General features: G+C 46.8%; 1 protein-coding gene across 3 annotated transcripts; it reads left to right on the top strand.

Moving 5' to 3' along the window:
• The first annotated feature begins 2,520 nt into the window (after positions 1–2,520).
• Positions 2,521–19,843, top strand: GP2 (glycoprotein 2). 3 transcript variants are annotated; one of them, XM_077141724.1, is made up of 12 exons: positions 2,521–2,636; positions 2,966–3,056; positions 3,893–4,022; positions 6,572–6,997; positions 8,576–8,686; positions 10,722–10,933; positions 11,375–11,523; positions 12,726–12,971; positions 13,902–14,064; positions 15,081–15,165; positions 16,460–16,504; positions 19,338–19,843. In XM_077141724.1, the coding sequence occupies exons 3-12, from the start codon at positions 3,950–3,952 to the stop codon at positions 19,394–19,396; spliced, it is 1,569 nt and encodes a 522-aa protein (XP_076997839.1). In that variant the 5' UTR covers positions 2,521–2,636; positions 2,966–3,056; positions 3,893–3,949; the 3' UTR covers positions 19,397–19,843. The 3 variants fall into 3 exon arrangements, with proteins under 3 accessions (XP_076997839.1, XP_076997841.1, XP_076997840.1); XM_077141725.1 differs by having other exon boundaries at positions 2,618–2,636; positions 2,993–3,056; XM_077141726.1 differs by lacking the exon at positions 2,966–3,056 and having other exon boundaries at positions 2,539–2,636.
• Positions 19,844–19,874: the final 31 nt, after the last annotated feature.

Genomic DNA, 19,874 nt, shown 5'->3' with positions numbered 1-19,874 from the left:
CAAATGCAAAGGCCCTGAGGCAGGATCTTGCTTCTTTCTACCAAGGTTTAACTGAGTCTAGGGCAGCTGTAAGTTTGAGACATCACTCACTGGAGAGGGTCTGGGGCATGCATATTTTAATTTTGTCCATTTGTTTACTCAAGGAGTACTTGGTAAGCTTCAGTCCTAAAGCCAGGTGCTGGTTAGTACAGGCCGGCAAAAATAGGATCCCTACTCCACAAAGATACTACAGCCTTCAGAAGGAGACAGGGTCTGCAGATTATTGGATGTGATTGGAACTAGCCCAGAGAGGCATTGGGGCACAGAAGAGGGGCATCAGCCAGCCTGGATAGCAGTCAGGAAGGTTTCCTGGAAGAGTTTAACACACATGATTAATAGGAAGAGACTGGATACAGAGAGATCCAGTGGCATGTGCAAAGGTTTGGAGATGAGGATGAACTCACAGGCTGGGGCTTACCGTGTGCAGAGGAGAAGCTGTAGGTGGGGTGGGAGCTGTGAGCAGGGAGCACAGAGTGCCAGGAGTAAAAGAATGATACTGGAGAGATGATACAGCAGCAGCAGGCTGCAGGGGACATAATAGATTTACAGGGAACAAGAATAAAAGCAGAGAGACCCATTAGCAAGATTAGGTGATTGTTGGAAGTAAGGGGTGAGGGTAGAAGGAACCAAGCTGGAAGGGAGTGAGCCAGGTTTCCAGCTTGAGTGACTGGGTGGGTGATGGGGCCTTGACTAAAATAGAGGATACAGTAAAGAGGAGGCGATTTAGGAGCACTGGCGAGTTCAGATTGGGACCTGATGGTTTGAGGTCCTCAGGCATCTCATCATAAGCCGGGACGTCCAGCACGTGGCTGGGTAGATGGAACTGAAGTTCAGCGATAATGGTCTGGAATTCACCAGCCTGTGAGTGGTGCGTGAAACCGTGAGAGAATGTGACATCTCCCAGGAGAGCAGGCGGAGTGACAAGAACAAGGAGACCTATCAGCACTTTTAGGGGCAGATGGAAGACGTGGATCCCATAAGAGCAGAGCAAGTGCTTCCAAATAGATTGTGGCAGATCGAGAAAATAATGTCATGTGGGACTCAAGGAAATGCAGAGTACCCAGAGGAAGAGCAAACAATTACGATTGACAAAGGGAGTGAAAACAAAAATGTCCAGTGGACTTGGCTAGGGGGTGACCTTAGAGTGCACTTTTGGCCACAGAACCCAGGTGGAAAAGGAGGGGTCAGAAGAGGGCTAGAGGGACTGCCTTTGAAAGGAAGGAGGACCACCTCATCGGGGGGTGAAAGGAAGGTGGGTGGATGTTTGTTTGCTTATAGGGGACAGAGGCACCCCATTGAGTGGGGCCAGGCGTGATGACCTGAATTTTTGAAGTAAGGTGCAAGAAGCCTGCAGAGTGAGAATGGGGGCTGAGTGGGTAGTGACAGCTGCAGGGACCATTTAAGAGGGTGGAGAAGGTGGAGCGTGGCCACTGGGGACACTGGGGGAAGTGCATGGCCATTAGGAATGGATCCCTGGGTTATTTTGTAGGCCCAGATGAATTGTGGGATTCTGTATTTGTGCTTATGATAAGTTCCACAATTAGAAGTTTTTTTTTTTTTTTTTTCCTCCAACTGCGTTAGAATAGAGAGGGTCGCGTGTAGCACCAGGTTGGGATTTTACTGGAAAATGCTGCCAATGCCAGGATGCCCCACTCTTTGCCCCCAACTCTGCCACCTTTTGCCCCTTCAAGAGTCCCAGAGGAACACAGAACAGGCAGTGGCCACTCACTTTGCACAACTTTTTGGCTTTTTATGAACTCCATAATATCAATCGTGCCATGAAAGCCAGGTCCAAGCATGTATTTTAAACATCCAACGTCTTTTAGCACCTCCTCTCAGGCCCCTAGCTTCCGCTCTCTAGGGTAGCCCCCTATCGAGTGGGATTGGAGGGGAGCTGTTCTGATGCTCATTTTGACCTTCTCTTGTCTTTTGCCAATTCATAATTCACCACCACCAAACCTCCCATTGCCAGGCTCCTCAGCATTAAGCATCTGAAGTTGGGCAGATTCTATGGCCCCCCAATGGGAAGCACCCACTCCCCTTCCCTTTGTATTCCCTTACTCTAACTGGCCCCATGCTGGGGTGGAGGCAGGGTGTTCTTGGTGATTAGCTGGGGACACAAAGTACGCCTGAAAATCCATTGTGCAAACAAGTGTCTGTTTAATTTCTTCCTACTTCCCTTTGGATATTAAGCTTACTTTTGATTATTAGTGTTTGGTTTCGGCTAGTAAATATGGCACGAGCTTCCTTTGTTTATTGTGAGGATTAAGTGTGAAAAGTAAGAGGTGCAAAGCCTTCAGCATCCCATGCGTATTGCTATTGTGCTTCGAGAAATATTTGGATGAAGGTTAGACTGCTGCGAGGGTTTACCTAGGGGTGGTGGCGGCCAAGGGCCCTGCTTTCACCATTCTTTGTGCTGGATTGCTTCTCTCACCGTTCCCCACCAGCCTGGCATGAGCCTCTGAGATTAACTCAGCACCAATCCTGGAGAGCCACATGGGTGGGAAACTGCGATAAAAGGACAGCTCACAGCAGGCTTGCTTTCCCACGGCTGGCCAGAGCAGGAGGGCTTCCCACCCTCTGTGTTCTCACCCAAGGTAAGTCTTGCCCCTGAGGGGCTCCCTCTCTTGACCCACTGGACCTGCTGGGGGTTGTTTGCTTCTGGAAACTGTCAAGATCCAGCAAAGAGTTTGGATGCTAAACATTGTCAAGCGGTTCTGCTATTACTCCATGTCCTGCTCAGTTGCTGATTCCAGCTGCCTGTTGGCAGGGCCAGGCTTCCAGATGCCAGCCTCACCCTTGCCCCTGGGCACCTCCACCCGGAAGATAAGCCTCTGCTTAGGACCTCATTTCTGAGAATTTTCAGGGCTGGGTGCTCTCCCGTCCATGTCTGATAACATGTTCATAATATCCCTTCATGAAACAGATCTCTGACTTTAATTGAAACTTCCAGAGCCCGTAAGATTTCATCCAAAGATTTGCCCATTCTGGCAAAGAAGTTTTCCAGAAGAGGAAATGTAAGTTGGGTCTTGGCAGCCCTTTCACTGCTTTGTTTGTATCCTCCATTTCTTTATTCATTCATTCCTCCACACTTCATTGAGCACCTCTTATGTGCCAAGAACAATGGACACGGAGCTTGGTCTGACACGGTCCCACTCTCGCGGAGTCTACATGCATGGAGCCCCCTTCAGGAAGCTCTTAACATAGTGCCTGATGCATAGAGGAAGAAAGGGCTGTTGTTACTTTTTGTCAGTAGGTATTCACATATTCACAGGCACCATAGCACTCCATCTCCAGCCACTCTCCAAAGAGCCTCTGCCCCAAATCCCCAGAGAGCCTTTACCCCAAATCTGAGCTGGGTCCATCTGGAGAACTTTCTAGGACATTCTGCAGAACTGGCTGGCTCCAGCCTTGCCTTTGGTTTTCTTGCTGTCAACTTCATCAACCCTTGGCCAGTCTCGCATCCTACCATCCCACCCCCTTTCTGTAAGCCAACCCAGCTTTAAAACAATGCTGTCCTTCAGAAAGAACGTTAAAGGTTCAATTTCTGAGGACATGGGCCCATGGTCTTAGGCAAGCTCTTAACTTCTAGTGCCGTGCCTGCACAGAGAAGGGACTCAATAAATACTTCTTGGATGAGTGTTCCCTCAGCCTCAGCTTCTTCATCTGTAAAATGGGCATGATAATAGTATCTTCCAGGTAGAGCGGTTCAGTCTTAAATGAGATAAGGTTTGCAAGGGACTCAGTATAAGTCATGCCACTGAGCAGGTGCTAAGCTGATGTGAATTCCCTTCTCACCCTCACGCCCAGACTTTGCTGCTTTGATCTTAACTGAGGTTTTCCCCTCTTGTAGTTGCAGGAAAAGTCTGCAGGCTCTTGAGTGACCTGCACACCTCGGCTTATGTAAAGGATGGCCACCTCTCACTGTCTGTGGCTGGCCTTGGCCTCCTGCATTCTGGGCTCTTCATTTGCGGTGCAGCCAGGTGAGTGCTCTTCTCGCTTGGTCGACTCAGATGCCTGAGAATGAGCAAGGAGGTGCAGAGGTCCAACCTCAGGCAAGAGAATGGGGCAAGTCTAAAACAGTGACCCAGAAACTGGAGGCCAGGGGAAGAGTGATGAGAGGGATGGGAATCTACTCATTATCTCAACGAATCGAAGGTCAAATCAGAAATGGCTCTTAAAGGGTGGTGGGAGGCACTTCATCTAAGTCCCCAGCCCAAAGGTGAAGATCAGAGAGCCCGGACTGGAAGACGAGGACACGAATCATTGCAGATGGCAAAGGGCTGGGACTGGAGAGACTTGGTTGCTTTCCTCTCTCTGCAGCCCTCTCACGAGGCCATGCTTTGGCAAGTGCCTTCCTTAACCTGGGGATAGTTTTGCTCATCTGAACAGTGAAATGACTGCATTGAGGATCTCTCTTGGGTCCCTTTCCCTGAGTTTCTGGGATGGGGACATCTTAGATACTTGCAGAAAGGGTTCTCAGGCTTAACCTTAGAGGGGGAGGACATTTGCCCTCGTTACCTGTGGAGGGGGGTGGGTGGGAGAACTGAGCTCATGGCCACTGATGGGAAAATGTAAAGGTGTGCAGGAAATCATCCAAAGACAGCAGGTGCAGAGACACGTGTCCTTAAAAGAAGCACGTACTGGAGCAAGGCATGAAAAGCTCTCTTTGAAAACTTGAGATAAAATACACATAATGGGGCGGGCCACGGTGGCTCAGCAGGCAAAAATGCTTGCCTGCCATGCCCGAGGACCCGGGTTCGATTCCTGGTGCCTGCCCATGTTAAAAAAAAAAAAACTACACATAATGTTGGGGGGGCCACGGTCGCTCAGCAGACAGAGTACTCACCTGCCATGCCGGAGACCCGGGTTCGATTCCTGGTGCCTGTCTATGCCCAAAAAAGTAAAACAACAACAACAAAAACAAAACAAAATATATAATGCAAAATTCACTACTTTTAAAGCATACAGTTCAGTGGCATTCAGTACATTCACGGTGTTGTACAACCATCACCAGTATCTACTTCTAGAATTTTTTTTTCATCACCCCAAATGGACCCCATGCGCATTAGCAGCCACTCCCCACTCCCCACTGCCCCCAGCCCTGGGCTACCACAAATCTGCTTTTGGTCTCAGTGGTTTTGCCTGTTCTTTGATACCATTTTCCTGGATACAGGCCACTCAGACCCTCAGATTATTCAACACACCAGAAGAGAAGAGAACTAACTAGCTTGAGCTCTTACTGTCACCCAGGAGTTCTGCTTGTGCTTTTGCACACATTGTCTCATTTAATCCCATAACAACCCCTTAAGGCTGTGCTTTCCCAAATGGGACATCCATATCCTAAGGGTGCGTGGAAAAATTATCAACACAGATATCCTAAGGGTGCATGGAAAAATTATCAACACATATATCCTAAGGGTGCGTGGAAAAATTATCAACAATCGTAATTGAAAAAGTATATAACTAGCACATCATGCCTACGGTTTCACAGATGTTATTGCTTAGGATGGAAGTAAGTTTTAGAAAGGACCATCGAAAGAAACATTTTAAGTCAATAAGAAGATAGGTGGGCACAGAGGTGGCAAACATCATGCCCCAAGGTGGGGGCTCTTCATCTGTTTAAAATGCTATTTATGTCACAGTCCCTGAAACAGTTAAAAACCACAGAAGATTAGCACTCAGAAAATGGTTCTGTTGATCAGTGGTCCTCAGCCAGGTGTGATTTTGCTCCCAGGGGACATTGGAAAATATCTAGAGACATTTTTGGGGTCACAACAGAAGGGGGCTACTGGCTTCTAGAGGGTGGAGGCCAGGAATGCTGCTGATCATCCTGCAGTGCACAGGACGGGTCCCTTCCCTGTCCCCAGGGAAGCATCCTCCAACCAAATGTCAGTAGTGCCAAAGCTGAAAAATTCTGTGTTCGATCTACGGAAAAATGTCTATGATATAGTAAGTGAAAAAATTACAGGAGGTAAAAAAGCAGTACAGTATTAAACCCATCTTATTTAAAAAAAAATCTTTTAAATGTATGCAGAGGAAGAAATGTGAAGATTATACAATGGATTTATAGTTACTTCTGGGTCAGAATGGGATTATGACAACTTTTATTTCCACTTCAATGATGTTTGAGGTTTTTTGAAATGAGTCTGTCGTACTTTTCAAAATTTTTTTGTTGTACTTTTATAATGAGAAAAGCAAGTATCAAGGTGGATGGGTCAAACAGGGCAGCTCTAGAGGCTGCACAGGGAAGCACTTCACAACTTCAGGGGGTGCAGTGCACAAGCTCAGTGTGAATGAGGCCCCCTGGGATTGAGCAGGTGCATGGCCCTGATGTCTTCAATGATTATAGAATTCTACCTGAAGCCTTCATTGATTGTTCTGATGCCAGAGTGATGAAGTTTGATGTTTAATTTGGACTGGGTGCCTGTTTTCTGCAATAGGGTCCTTAGCACATCTGCAAAAGCACATCCAAGTTCTGTAGGTTTGGGGGGTGCTTAGTAAACCCAAGTACGCTCTGTTCTTTTCCCAGGTTTCAGAACTCCCATCAATGCCGGTTCCTATGGGCTGGACTTGGAATGTACAGATGCCAACCTCTGTTTTGACCCCTGCCAGAATTACACCCAACTGGATGAAGCCTCCAGAAGCACAGAGTACACAGGAGGTGACCAGCTATGTGACCGGGACATGCAAGGCTGGTACCGCTTTGTAGGCGAAGGAGGGGTGAGGATGCCAGAAACTTGTGTACCGGTGTACCGGTGCCAGACAGCTGCTCCCTTGTGGCTGAATGGGACCCACCCTTCCGTGGAGGAGGGCATTGTCACCCGCACTGCTTGTGCCCACTGGAGCAGTAACTGCTGCCTCTGGAAGACTGAAGTCCAGGTGAAGACCTGCCAGGGTGGCTACCACGTGTACCGGCTCCAGGGCACACCCCAGTGTGATCTGAGATTCTGCACGGGTAAGCACTGGGGGAGAACCCACAGGCACCGGTGTGGCGGGGGACTCCGTGAAATAAAAGCCCCGAGGTCAGCAAAGCAGGGGTTTCTGGGCAAATGGAGACTACTCAGAACTTACTTTCTGCCGGCTCTTCCCTGTGGGATTAGGGCCAAGGTTGCCAGGTCTTCTAACACTTCCAAGGAAAGCCAGACATTCATACGTGAGGGTGAGATCTGATTTATAAATGGCATGTGGCATAATATTAAGAACTCAGGTTCTTTTCTTCAAACTTTTTTTATTGTATAGCATAACATATATGCAAAAACAAAGAAATAACAAAGCAATAGTTTTCAAAGCACTCTTCAACAAGTGGTTACAGGACAGATCCCAGAGTTTGTCATGGACTACTATACGATCCTCTCAGATTTTCCCTTCTAGCTGCTCCTGAATATAGGAGGCTAGCGGGCTTAAATATTTTTTTTATCATCACAATCGACTTTTTTTTTCCTTCTTTTTTTTTGTGTACAATAACATACATACAAAAAAGCTATAAATTTCCAAGCACAGCACCACAATTAGTTGTAGAACGTATTTCAGACTTTGACGTGGGTTGCAATTTCACAATTTTAGGTTTTTACTTCTAGCTGCTCTAAAATACCGGAGACTAAAAGAGATATCAATTTAATGATTTAGCATTCATAGTCATTTGTTAAGTCCTATCTTCTATGTATAATTCCACCAGCACCTTTGATCTTTCCATACCTTTCATTAGGGTTGTTTGGGCTATGGCAATTCTAAATTTTTGATATTGGAAGAGTCTGTCACTAATATGGGGTAGGGAGATGGAACTAGTTGATGCTCTGGAGAGGCTGGGCTAGGATTCAGGATTTATCTGGACTAGGGACCCATCTGGAGGTTGTAGGTTCCTGGCAAGTTAGTCTAGTGCCTGGAACCCTTATGGAATCTTATAAATTGCTAGGTGTTCTTTGGGATTGGCTGGAATGATCCTGTTTGGGGTTAGCAGGTTATGATAGGTAGCAAGGTCTACCTGAGAACTCAGGTTCTTTTGCATTCTGGCTCTATTCAGGCAGTTTAATTTCTCTCTCTCAGCCTCAGTTTTCTATTCGGAAAAAAGGATAACGGCAAAAATAACAATGCTCAAAGTCCCTGCCGCTATCCTAAAGTCTTTGGATACATTAGCTCATTTAATCCTGCTCATGTAGGAGGATAGGGACCATAGCCACCCCAGAGGCTGGAGCCACAGAGAGAGCATCACACAGTGAGAACGTGGTGGAGTTGGGGTCGCACCCCACACTGCCTGCGACACTGCCTCCTGCTGTTATCGTGAGCCCCGAGGGATCCAAAGCACGGAGAGTTCTTAGCCTAGGCCTGCGAGGCAATCAGGAGTAAGCTGGCAGCTTGGGGTCCCGGCTCCACTGCATTGGGGGGGCCTCACCCTTCCACTAAGTGCCCCACAACCGTAGGCCCGACCTCCGTGCCAGGGGAGAGTGAGAGATTTGGGGAGGTTTGGGCTCCGTGTCGGCAGGCCGCGTCCTCTCTGCATCCGATGCTCTTCCCCCGTGTCTCACCCCCCTCCCAGACCCCTCCACGGTGAAGGACAAGTGTGAGATGGCCTGCCGCCCCGAGGAGGAGTGCCGCGCGGAAGACGGGGTCTGGGGCTGTTACTGCAGACGCAACCTCAACGGCTCGGGTGAGCAGCAGGACCAACACGGGGCGGGGGCGGGGCCTGTGGGCCCGAGGAGGGGGCGGAGTTTGTGGGGCCCGGTTGGGCGGGGCTGGGGGCGGGGCCGGCGGACCTGGGACGGGAGGAAGTGGGCGTCCTTCAGAGTGTGGACAGAGTGGGGGGGGGTTCATGGAATGCTAAGGGAATCCCAGTGTTCAATCCAGATGACATGAAGCCACTGGGTTTGCAAGGATGGGAGGGCTGGGATAGAGCACAGAAAGAGTTGGAAAGTCCTCAAGGAAAGACTGGCCTGGGTGGCTTGACCTGTGAGGGACAAAGTTACTGAAGACTGCAAGGTGGGGGCTGCATTCACTATTTGCAGAAGCTTCATGTGAGGGGCATGGACGGACTCTTGTGCCACCCTTGCTTTGCCAGGTAACTGCTTTGTGTCCTGGGGCAAGTCACTTTCCCTGAGCCCTGATGTTCTCATCTATAAAATGGGGATAAGGTGATGATAAGGACTATTGTGAGAATTGTATCAGAGCAGTCCACAGGGGCAGGCTCGGGAGGAGATAAGCTCCTTGTTCCAAGAGGTGAGCAAGCAGAGGAGGTGGGCCATGGGTAGGCTGCCATTGACAGGCCATCAGCCCAGCATGGGGGTTGGGTGAACTTCCCAATACGATTACTTTGTACAACTCAACCAAGGGCCTGTGCCTCTTCCTCTGGGCACAAACCTGCCTTACTCTGAGCATGTTCTCAGTCTCTACAGAAAAGAGAGTCTCCTTGGCAGAGAGACAAGAAAGCACCTGAGGTGCTTGGAAAACCGGACTGGGGTGTGGACAAGGTGGTGACTGGGTATGCCTGGCAGGAGTGGACTGGGGGATGAGGAGCAGAGAATAGGAAGGGGACATTCCCGCTGTCGAAGGCTCTCTGCTTATTGGGAGGATGAGACCCCAGAAGGTCGGCATTGTTTTCTGAGGTTTGGGACCATTGCAGGATCAGAAGTTGGATCTGTACCAGGCCAGGCATCCTTGGCAGGCCTCTCAGCTGATGGGGTGAGCAGGTGGCCTGCCTCCGGCTTCATCAGTGGTGGAAGAACAGTGGCTGTTCAGTGGGTCTGCCCTTTCCCTACGTCTCCATTGCCCACAGCTGCAGGCCTGCCATTTCTGGGTTCCTGGACTCCAAACTCTGCACTTGTAGAAACACACCATCTTACCTTACACCTCTCCATACTTTTGCCTCTGCTGTCTCCTTAGCCTGGAATATTCTTACTTACATTTTTTAGCTGCACAACTCCTACCTACCAATCAAGTTGCAGCCCTCTAAGAAGCCTTCCCTGACTTAACCAAAACACCCCTGCATCAGAGCCTACAACTTTTAGTATCTGCGCCATACTGAATTGTTAAGAGCTGTTGACATGTTGGTTTTTACACAAGACAAAGGGATTCTCAGCTTAGTGGCCATGTTTTATCTTCTGTTGAATGTTCCTAGCACATGGAGAAGGTGATTATAAGTGAATGTTAAATCAATGCCTTCGCAAGTGAATTAAATTCTATTTCTATTAGTTTACCATCTGTCTCTCCTTTCAGAATGGAAATTCCCTAAAAGTTAGGATTTTCTTGCTTCTGATAAGTACTTTATCTCCAGTGCCTAGAACATTACTTGGCAGATCGTAACTGCTCAAGAAATGTTTGTTGAATGAATGAAGGGGGTGTCTTTGAACTTGTCAAGTGTGCTAGCCTCACAAAGCCGGGAATTGGAAGGAAGTAGTGTGTTTCTACCTTCAATTCTAGTCTGGAATGCAGGACAGTCCTTTCCCAGAGATCCAATTCCTAAGGGAAACTGGACATCAAAACTCTAGCCAAGCCTGTACACATGTTGGTTAGAAACCTTTGGCTAGGTGCTTCTTGCCGACCTCACATAGCCGGGGGTGATTTTTAGCTGGGTCCCAGACCAACTCACAGCTTCCTTGTGAGCACTGTGGCTTTGCAATTGGGCAGCGAACGTTGGCTTGGCCCACTGCTCCTGCTTCACTCTGTCTGCACTGCTCTCGGCTTTCCAGATGTCCACAATTTGCAGCCTCAGCTGGACTGTGGAGCCAAAGAGTTCAAGGTATCACTGGACAGGTGTCGGCTGGGAAGCCTGGGTTTAGGGGAGGAGGTCATTGCCTACCTGCGAGATTGGAACTGCAGCAGTGTCACGCAAAAGGAGGAGAATAACTGGATGTCGGTGACCAGCCCGGCCCAGGCTGCTGCCTGCGGGAACATTCTAGAGGTGAGTGACTTTCAATCCACTGCAGCCAGAAGGGTGGGCGGTGGGGCTAGTGGGTGCCCCCATTTAGTGGCTGTGAGTCCTCACACAAGTCATGAGCAAATTACGTGGCTGTAGGAATAGGTGAGGTTAAACACGTTCATCTATGTCAAAAGCTTAGGACAGTTCTGACTCTTGAGGTCAATGACTGCAGACTGTGGTTATGATCGTTTTGATCAGGGGTGGCGTGGGAGGAGTCAACAGAGGAGCGAGATCTGTAGGACGCTCTGGATCTGGGGTCTTCACCCCAGATATGCCAGTGTCTCTGGGGAGGTGTCTGATTGAGATCAGAATGCAGAAGAGCAGAACAGTTGAGGTCATTGGCTCTGGTGTCAGACCTGAGTTCAAGACAATCGACAGACACATACGTGGAAACACATACGTGGCTTTGTTTTTCTGCCAAAGAGAAATCAAACCCATGCCATCTACAAAAACACCCTCTCCTTGGTCAACGATTACATCATCAGAGACATCGTTCTCAACATCAACTTCCAGTGTGCCTATCCACTAGACATGAAAGTCAGCCTTCAAACTGCCCTGCAGCCCATTGTAAGGTATGGCACTGACCTTTGCCCTTTGCCCTGCAACCTTGACATTGGTCACGCTCGCTTCCAGTACAACTTGGGATGCCCACAGGATGCCACTGACTTCCTTTGGGAGCTTCCATTCACTCAATTATTCATTCCACAAATATTTGCTAATTGTATATTAAAGATGAGCAAGATAGAAATAGAATATTATGTGGATATTAATGATTATTATTATTAAGCAGTGCAACAGCATGAAATGTTTATTAAATGTGCTAAGGGACAGAAACACAGGATAAGTTCATTCATCTTGGGGAGATAAGATTTAACAACTAATTATGCCAATAATTTTTTTTACAAATGAGATGAATGCTATTTAGGAGAAATGTGGGGTGCTGCAGGAACAGAAACCAAGGTCCCTACTTAATCTTGATGGAGTGGGGATAGAGGGGGCAGGAAGGCTTCCTTGCAGATGTGGAGTTTTTTGAGGCCAGTATATCCTGCATTCTGTTTTTTAAGAAAAGTGATCTGATTAGAAAAAAAGTGGCACTTCCACCATCAGAAATAGAACCAAATGGCAATTTTGGTGTGATTCTACATGGGTAGGGAGTTTGTCTGTTTTGTTCACTGCCGTATCCCCAACGACTGGAACATGGCCTTACTGAATGAACTCCTCAATGTACTTAGGAAATTCAGAAATCCAAGGTACCCTTCCCATTCTCTCATTGCCTTCTAGGCTCACTCTTTAGGCAGCTCCTGTTTCAATGCTTTTCAGACTATATTGTGTAGGGGTCCAAGGTTCATAAAAAGAAAGATTAAAGTCATTTATCTTTTCCAAATTGGCATTTTATTGAAGATTTCAGTGTAGAGGAAAAATATTTGCTGTTAAAAATTGTGAACCCAGAGATCTGGGTCTAAGCTCCGTTCTATAGATTAGAATTACAGGGGTGTGGGTTTCAAACCATTCTTTGAATGATGGAGATATATGTGATCTGGGATGCAACGAAGATTGGCCGAAATCGTAGAGATGGACTCCCTCTACGATTGTTTATTATTTATGTATCTTTCAAGTTTATTGCCTGGAAGATATAAGCAAACCATTGAATCGTTCATTGAAAGATCAATGATACGCCTTTGCCCCACAATCTTGCACAACCGCAGAGCTTGATAATTTTGTTCCTGTTAGTCAAAGCTTGAGGCTCCAACTCTTGTGGCTTGCCTTTCCTCAGTTCTCTGAACATTAGCATGGGTGGAAGTGGAGAGTTCACTGTCAGGATGGCCCTTTTCCAAGACCAGAACTACACGTCTCCTTACGAGGGGGCCGCGGCTGTGCTATCTGTGGAATCCATACTCTATGTGGGCGCCATCTTGGAGAGAGGAGACACCTCCCGGTTTAACCTGTTGCTGAGGAACTGCTATGCCACGCCCACTGAGGACAGGGCTGACCCTGTGAAATACTACATCATCAGAAACAGGTATTGGGCCACCTGGTATTGTATTTTCACCTTATTGATTTTTATTTCTTTTTTTTTGCAGGGAGTGGGGGTAATAATCACATCACCTCTTCCATGCCTGGCAGTTGTGTGAATTGGTTTACCTCTTTTGGAAAAATAATGTGGTATTGCCAATCATGAACATACCCTTTGTCCCTGGACTATGAGTCCTGAAATTTTTAGCCTAAAAATTAATGCAGAATTAATTAAGCATTAATGGAGAAGAGGTGGGCAGGTTAAAGAAATGCCCATTATTTTTCATTTCGGTATTCTTTATAACTTTGGCAATAGGTTCGTTGTTTGAAAATAGGCTCAATTAAGTAAGATGGAATTTTATACTGATACTAATATGGTTCAACGTGAAAGCAATATGACAAATGTTATGGGACAAACTATTATAGCTATCACTTACTGAAGAAATGTCTGTTGAGATTATGATTCAAATCATAGTGATAATAGTAGCTAAGATTTATCATTGAGCATAACTGTGGGCCAAGCAATGCACCAAGCAATATACATAGACTGTCTCACTAAATGCTCACATCAGCCCTGTGAGATGAGTATTTCTGCCTCTAGTTCATAGATAAGAAAATTGAGGCTCAGCAAGATTGAGTAATTTGCCCCTACTAACTTGGGCAGAAAGTGAGTGAAGTTAGAATTTGAAGCCAGTCTGTCACCAGCTAGAGACAGTGCCCCCAATAACTTAAACCACATGAGTTTATGGATAACATCTTGGAGGAAACATAGACAAATTAAGAGACGCGCATGTTGTCCCAGTAGAGGGGACCTGGGTGCCTCTTTAATTCTCTCTCATGCTGTCTTATATTGGGTATGGATTGGAAGTGCAGTCAGGACTCTGAGGACCTCTGAGCTGCTCCAGAAGTTAGATCTCTGTCCCTGTTACCTTCCCAGCTGCCCAAATCTTCGTGATTCCACTATCCACGTGAAGGAGAATGGGGTGTCTGCGGAAAGCCGATTCTCCGTTCAGATGTTCATGTTTGCCGGAAATTATGACCTAGTTTTCCTGCATTGTGAGGTTCACCTCTGTGACTCCCTTAATGAACAGTGCCAGCCGGTGAGTGTCTCTACAGACCAGACCCTATGGATTGCCAGTTCAAAGCCTGGTGTAGGCCTACCCTGGCAGGCCGTCCATAAATATTTACTGGAAATATGGGTAGATGGATGGATGGAACAAAGGAAGGAAGGAGGAAGGGGTGGGGGGAGGAAGAAAAGGAAAGAGAGAGGAAGGAAAGAAGGTTGAATGGCTGTATGAAGACATGGAAAGAAGGGTGAGGTGAGTGGGTGATTGATGGAAGGTAGCAAAGAAGGGAGGGAAGAAGGAAATGGACTTTAGGACTCCAAAAATCCCATGTGCAAGCAATTTTTCCGAACCTAGAAGGAAAATTAGAGAAGGAGCCTGCTGATTAAATTTCCTTGACACAAGGCATATTTTAAAGGATTCTAATATTTGACTTTTTTAGTGTCTTCTCCATGTCAAGCACTGTGTTAAACCTTCCCTGTACCTTATCTAATATAATTCTCACAACTCCCCTTTAGGTAGATGCATTTATCAACACCATTGCAAAAGTGAGGAAACTGAGGCTCAGAGAAGACACTTGCCCAAAGCCAGACAGCTAGAAGGTCCAACTGAGCTGTGTCTCCAGGCAGTCTGACTCTAGTGCCCAAGCTCTTAGCCCGTTTGTCACTGTCTCCCAGTAGTTGGCATTTGTTGAATGTTTACCGTGTACCTGTGTGCTTTGCTAAGTAGGTTGCAGACATATCCCATGTCAATAATCACAACTAGGAGGGTACAACTGTTACCCATTTTATAGATGGGAATAGCGAGGTTGGGAGAGGTGAAGTAATTTGCCCCAAGTTATGATGCTACGAGACAGTGGAGATGAGATTCAAACCCAGATTTGTTTGACATGAGAGTAAGAATTCCCTCCATGGAGGGGACTACAGGGTCAGGTTAGGACCATCTGGTGGGTGCGGCCCAGTTCTTAGGCCAAAGATGCCCATCGTGAGGGCGGTCTGAATGGGAACCGTGCATTTAAACTGTGATATAACAGGACTTCCCGACCCCCACAGACGTGCTCGCGGAGTGAACGCCGCAGTGAAGTGGTGGCCATCGACACAGCCCAGGTTCTAGATTTGGGACCCATCACTCGGAGAGGTAAGTGGACAGAGCCCTGGTGACAAGGGGCAGCTGACCAAGTGCTGACGGTGCCTTGGGTCACCAACCCAACTACCCAGGGCCTTTCTGCCTCCTCAGTACAGCCCCTTGGTGTGGTGGTGGTGGTGGGTGTGTGTGTGGGGGTGGGTGTGAATCTTTCTTTCCATGAGGTGCTTTGGGTAACAATAATGTTTGCCACTTGTGATTTTGCGCTTATCTGCCAGAGACCACGCGGAGCTCTCTGCATCCATCAACTCTCTTAATCCTCCCCAAAGTCCCCGTTTTACAGGGGAGAAACTGAGGCTCAGAGAGATTGAGTATCCCGTTCAAGAGCACTGGGCCCATGAGTTCCTGGAGTTCGGATTGAACCCAGCTTTGTCTGATTCCAAAACATGTGTTCTTTTCCTTAGTCCACCCGTTTCCAGATCCCATAACTCAATCCCATTTGGATGATGTTCTAACGACCACTGAAGTGCAACTTGTTTATCTAATAAATGGTTGCGTTTTTCAAAATCCAGTTACAGTATTCGGGAGCATGATGGAGCGGAAGTTTTCCAAATTCTTCCCCAAAGTTTCATCTGTCCCCTTTGTGGGCTTGCAGGGCTATCCATTTTTTTTTAATTCCCAACAGCATGGAGGAGTCAAGAAACCCCAAAGAAGTAAAGCTCTTTTTTGTCTTAAAGAAATTAGGGTGCAGCAGTGTTAATTAGTAATAATAATAATAATGATGATAATACTTTCTTTGTTCCTAGCCCATGCCAAATGCCTTTTGCCCATTATCACATTAAATGCTTATAACTTTCCTAGGAGGTCAATATTGTTACCACTTCCATTTGCCAGATGAGTTAACTGAGTCTCAAATAGCCTGCCTTGAGAAAAGGTCTGCCCTGAGTTACCCTGTCTCTTTGCTGAGACCTCAGCTTGATGCTTTATGTGGTGCCATAGGCTAGCTGGAGGGCTAGGAACTTCTTTGGAATCAGACACACTGGGGTTCGAATCCCAGCTCTGCTACTTACTGGCAATGACAACGTGGTAAGACACTTTACATTGCTGAACCTTAGTCTTCTCATCTGTCAAATGGGGATAAGAGTATGGTCCTCACAGATTTCTTAGGAGAATTAAAGTTAAAGGGCATGTAATGTATTTAGAAAGATGCCTGGGCAAGAACAGATGCTTCCAGAATGTTAACTGTCAGTGGCTATAATGACCAAGAGGATTTGGAGCAGTTATGGCCATGGTGCTCAGATCAGCAGATGCGATTGGGGAAACCCTCACCTTCTGCTCTTATTTGCAGGTGCCCAGTCTCTTGGAGTCATGAGTGGAACCCCCAGCACTGCAGGTACATCATTTTCTCCAACCTCCCCCTGCCCCCATCTCCCTACCCTCTTTTCAATTCAGCCCTGGATGCCAGCCTCTTTGCTAGGGCTTTGGATACTGAAATGCATCAGACCCAAGACTTTGTCTCTTGAGATGCTCACAGTCTAGCAGGAGAAACAGTCATTTAGCAACAAATATTTATTGAGTGCCTACTGTGTGCCAGGCACTGAAGATAGAATTGTCAACAAAGCAGATTGGGTGCCTGCCCTTATGAAGCTTATGTTTCAGTGAGAGAAATAAATAAAAGATAAACAAGTAAGCTAGGTAATTTAGATAGTGATAACTGCTCTAAATAAATAAAAGAGGATGATATGATAGAACGTTACCAGCATGGGAAATAATGGTTTAAAGAATACAGAAGCTTATTTCTTTCTCACTGAACTGGAGTCTGGAGGCACATATCCTAAAGCTAGTATGGTGGCACAGTGAAGTCATCAAGGATTGAGGTTCCTTCCAGCTCACTCTTCCACTTTTTATCCTCATGCTCCAAGATAGCAGTCAGCAGCCTTCTGATCTAGGCAGCAGGATGGAGGAAATATGGAAGAAGGGGAGGGGCTGCATGCTAAGGAACATTCTTGGAATGTTAGGAAGCTGGCACCTAACACTTCCAGTTACACCTCATAGGTCGGTGCTTAGTCACATGGCCACACCTGGTTGCAAAGGAACCTGGAAAGTATAGTCTTTTTCTGAGTGGCCATGTGCATAACCAATGTTTAATAGTTGCATTATAAGAGTAGGAGGAATAAAACCAGAGAAACTTTCAGAGATGATACCTGATCCAAATGAGAAAAAGGAGCCAGATGTGCAAATACTTGGGAAATGAGCCTTATAGGCAGAAGGAAAAATGATAGCAAAAATGAAATGGGTTGTAAGCAGATAAGTGGCAAGCACAGCAATAAAAACAAATGGTTGGTGCAGAGGTGCACATGGAAGAGTAACTGCATTATGTAAGGTCAGGGAAGAATTTCAGCAGACGGTCATACCTAATGGGATTTGATGGATGAACTGGAGTTCGATAAGTAGACAAATCTAAGAAATGTAGTATGGACAGAATGGAAAGCACATGCTATTGAAATTTTTCTGTCTCCCTACATGACCTATATTGATTACAAGCGTGAAAAATTTCTTCTTATTCTGAAATCCCCAACCAGATAAAAGACTGAATATTTCCAAATGAAGCCATACTTAGTGCTAATATTTAGACACTGCTTAAGAAAAGTAGTGCTCCTTAATGAGCATAATTAGAGTCCAGACTGTAAGCAGCTTGAGGGCAGAGACCCCAAGTCTCATTCCTTTCTGCCAGTCCTTAAGATTAGCGCAGTGCCCGAAACAACATGGTTTCTCAGTAGTGTTGGCTGCATTGACTCATCTCTAGGGTACCAGGTGGGTGGAGGAATCAATCTGATGTGGTGGTAGCAGATCACCACAAGGGGGCACCCGTTATTTTCAAACTTCGAATTGATAGTGCAAGCATTTTTTTTTTCTTTTCGTATGCTGTGGGGTAGGGGTCACATTTCATCCTTTTTCCATGTGAGTATCCCATTATTGCAGCACCATTTATTGAATGGTTTTATTTATTTTTGGGGAGGGAGTGCATGGGTCCAGAATTGAACCCGGGTCTCCTGCATGGCAGGTGAGAATTCTACCACTGAACTCCCCATGCCCCCCTTCAAGCATTTTTGATATTTTAGAATTAATTCAACATCAGTCTGTTTCATATATCTTCTTTAACTTGTTTCTGAAAATTATGATATTTCTCTCCCCACTGCCAGGACATCAGGAAGTTACTCTGGAATTTGGGAGATAAGGAGATGTAATAATTTGGTAGTGTGGAGAGATAATAAGCATGTGTGTGTGGGGGGGGGTGCACAAGCTTCATCTGGGCCCCCCGATACAAGGCAACTGTCGCCCAAGATCCATGCTCTTCCTCAGCACCCAGGATATGAAAAACTGATATCATCCCAGCCCCCCGAACCTTAGAGTCCAATTTTCAAAACCTGGGCTTACAGGATTACCATCTATCAGGCACTGCTCTAAACGCTTCATAAGAATTCATTCATTTAAGCCTTAAAAAAGATTCTATGAGATCACTGGCGTTGTATTTCTATTTGCATATGAGAAAACTCAGGCACAAAGAGGTTTGATAAATTGCCTGAGCTGCGCAGCTAGTTTTTGAATTAGGATTCTAAGCTCAACAGTCTGGCTGCTGAGTCAGCACTGTTTGACCTTTGTGTTGTTCTTCCTTTTCAGTATCAGTCAGAGTAAATCATGCAAGATGCTGTAACAAACACTCCCTTATTTTCTGTAGCTTTACACAATACTGGTTTAATGTTCACTAAATCATTGAGAAATGCAGTTCTGCCCCATGTAGGTACCTGTGACCTTCTGGTAAGTCCGCTCTCCCCTCAGGGTCCTACCCCAGACCCTCTGCATGTGGTCCCGAGATGGAGGAGAAGAGCCTGGTGTGGCATGCAGGCAATTTTAAGGACCAGGTCTGAAAATGGCACATGTGACTTCTATCCATGTACCATTGGGCAGAATTTAGTGACATGCAAGGGAGGGTGGGGAAAATGACCTTCTGCTGCATCCAGAGGAAAAAATGAAAAAGCATTTGGTGGATAGATAGCTTTGTGTCTATCACCCCTTCACTGCCTCCCAGGAGCCGTAACTCAGACTGAATATTAAGGGTGTGCTGTCTTTCTCGTGCTTGCACAGCAAAAGATAGGAGGGTTAGCTCCTTTTTGCTGCTGAGTTCCAAAGTCCAACACTTGACTGTCGTCCCTTTTGCGTTTCAGGGTTCCTGGCCCTCTGGCCCATGCTTGTCCTGCCTGTCGTCCTGGCTTGGCTGTTCTGAGAACTCAGCTGGGCATCTGGCTCCGAAGCTCAGGTTCATCGCCTGACCGTGTTTCCCACACAGCCTTCAGCAGCATCGCTGGTTCCATCTCCAAATCACGTAGACGGTTTTGATATAGACTCAAGGCTTGGCTCGGCTTGGGGAAGGGGAGGAACGTTCCCCTTCTTTAACCCTCTCCATGCCTTTGTACTCCTCTTTTTCTCATGGTGGGGCTGTGCTGGGCTGTGCTGGGCTGACTTTCCCATTTATTAGTGGGATTTTGAAGGCAAATTTGCTAGGTGCCTAAGTGTGGCTCCACCCTTCATTAGAGAGTAGCACATATTTGTAATTCCAAGGGAGAGGTGTTGGGGGGGGGTGTAAGCACGTGAAAGAGGGGCCCACCCCCCATGAATCTTCCAGTACCTTCTGTTCTGATTGCTGATGAATTGAACCTTGCTGATGAACTGACCCTTGCTTTCACACTGCTTCTTCCGATGTG

This window comes from Tamandua tetradactyla, chromosome 23, assembly GCF_023851605.1.
Source record: "Tamandua tetradactyla isolate mTamTet1 chromosome 23, mTamTet1.pri, whole genome shotgun sequence".
Lineage (NCBI taxonomy): Eukaryota > Metazoa > Chordata > Mammalia > Pilosa > Myrmecophagidae > Tamandua > Tamandua tetradactyla.
This window is presented reverse-complemented; position numbering and strand designations above follow the sequence as displayed.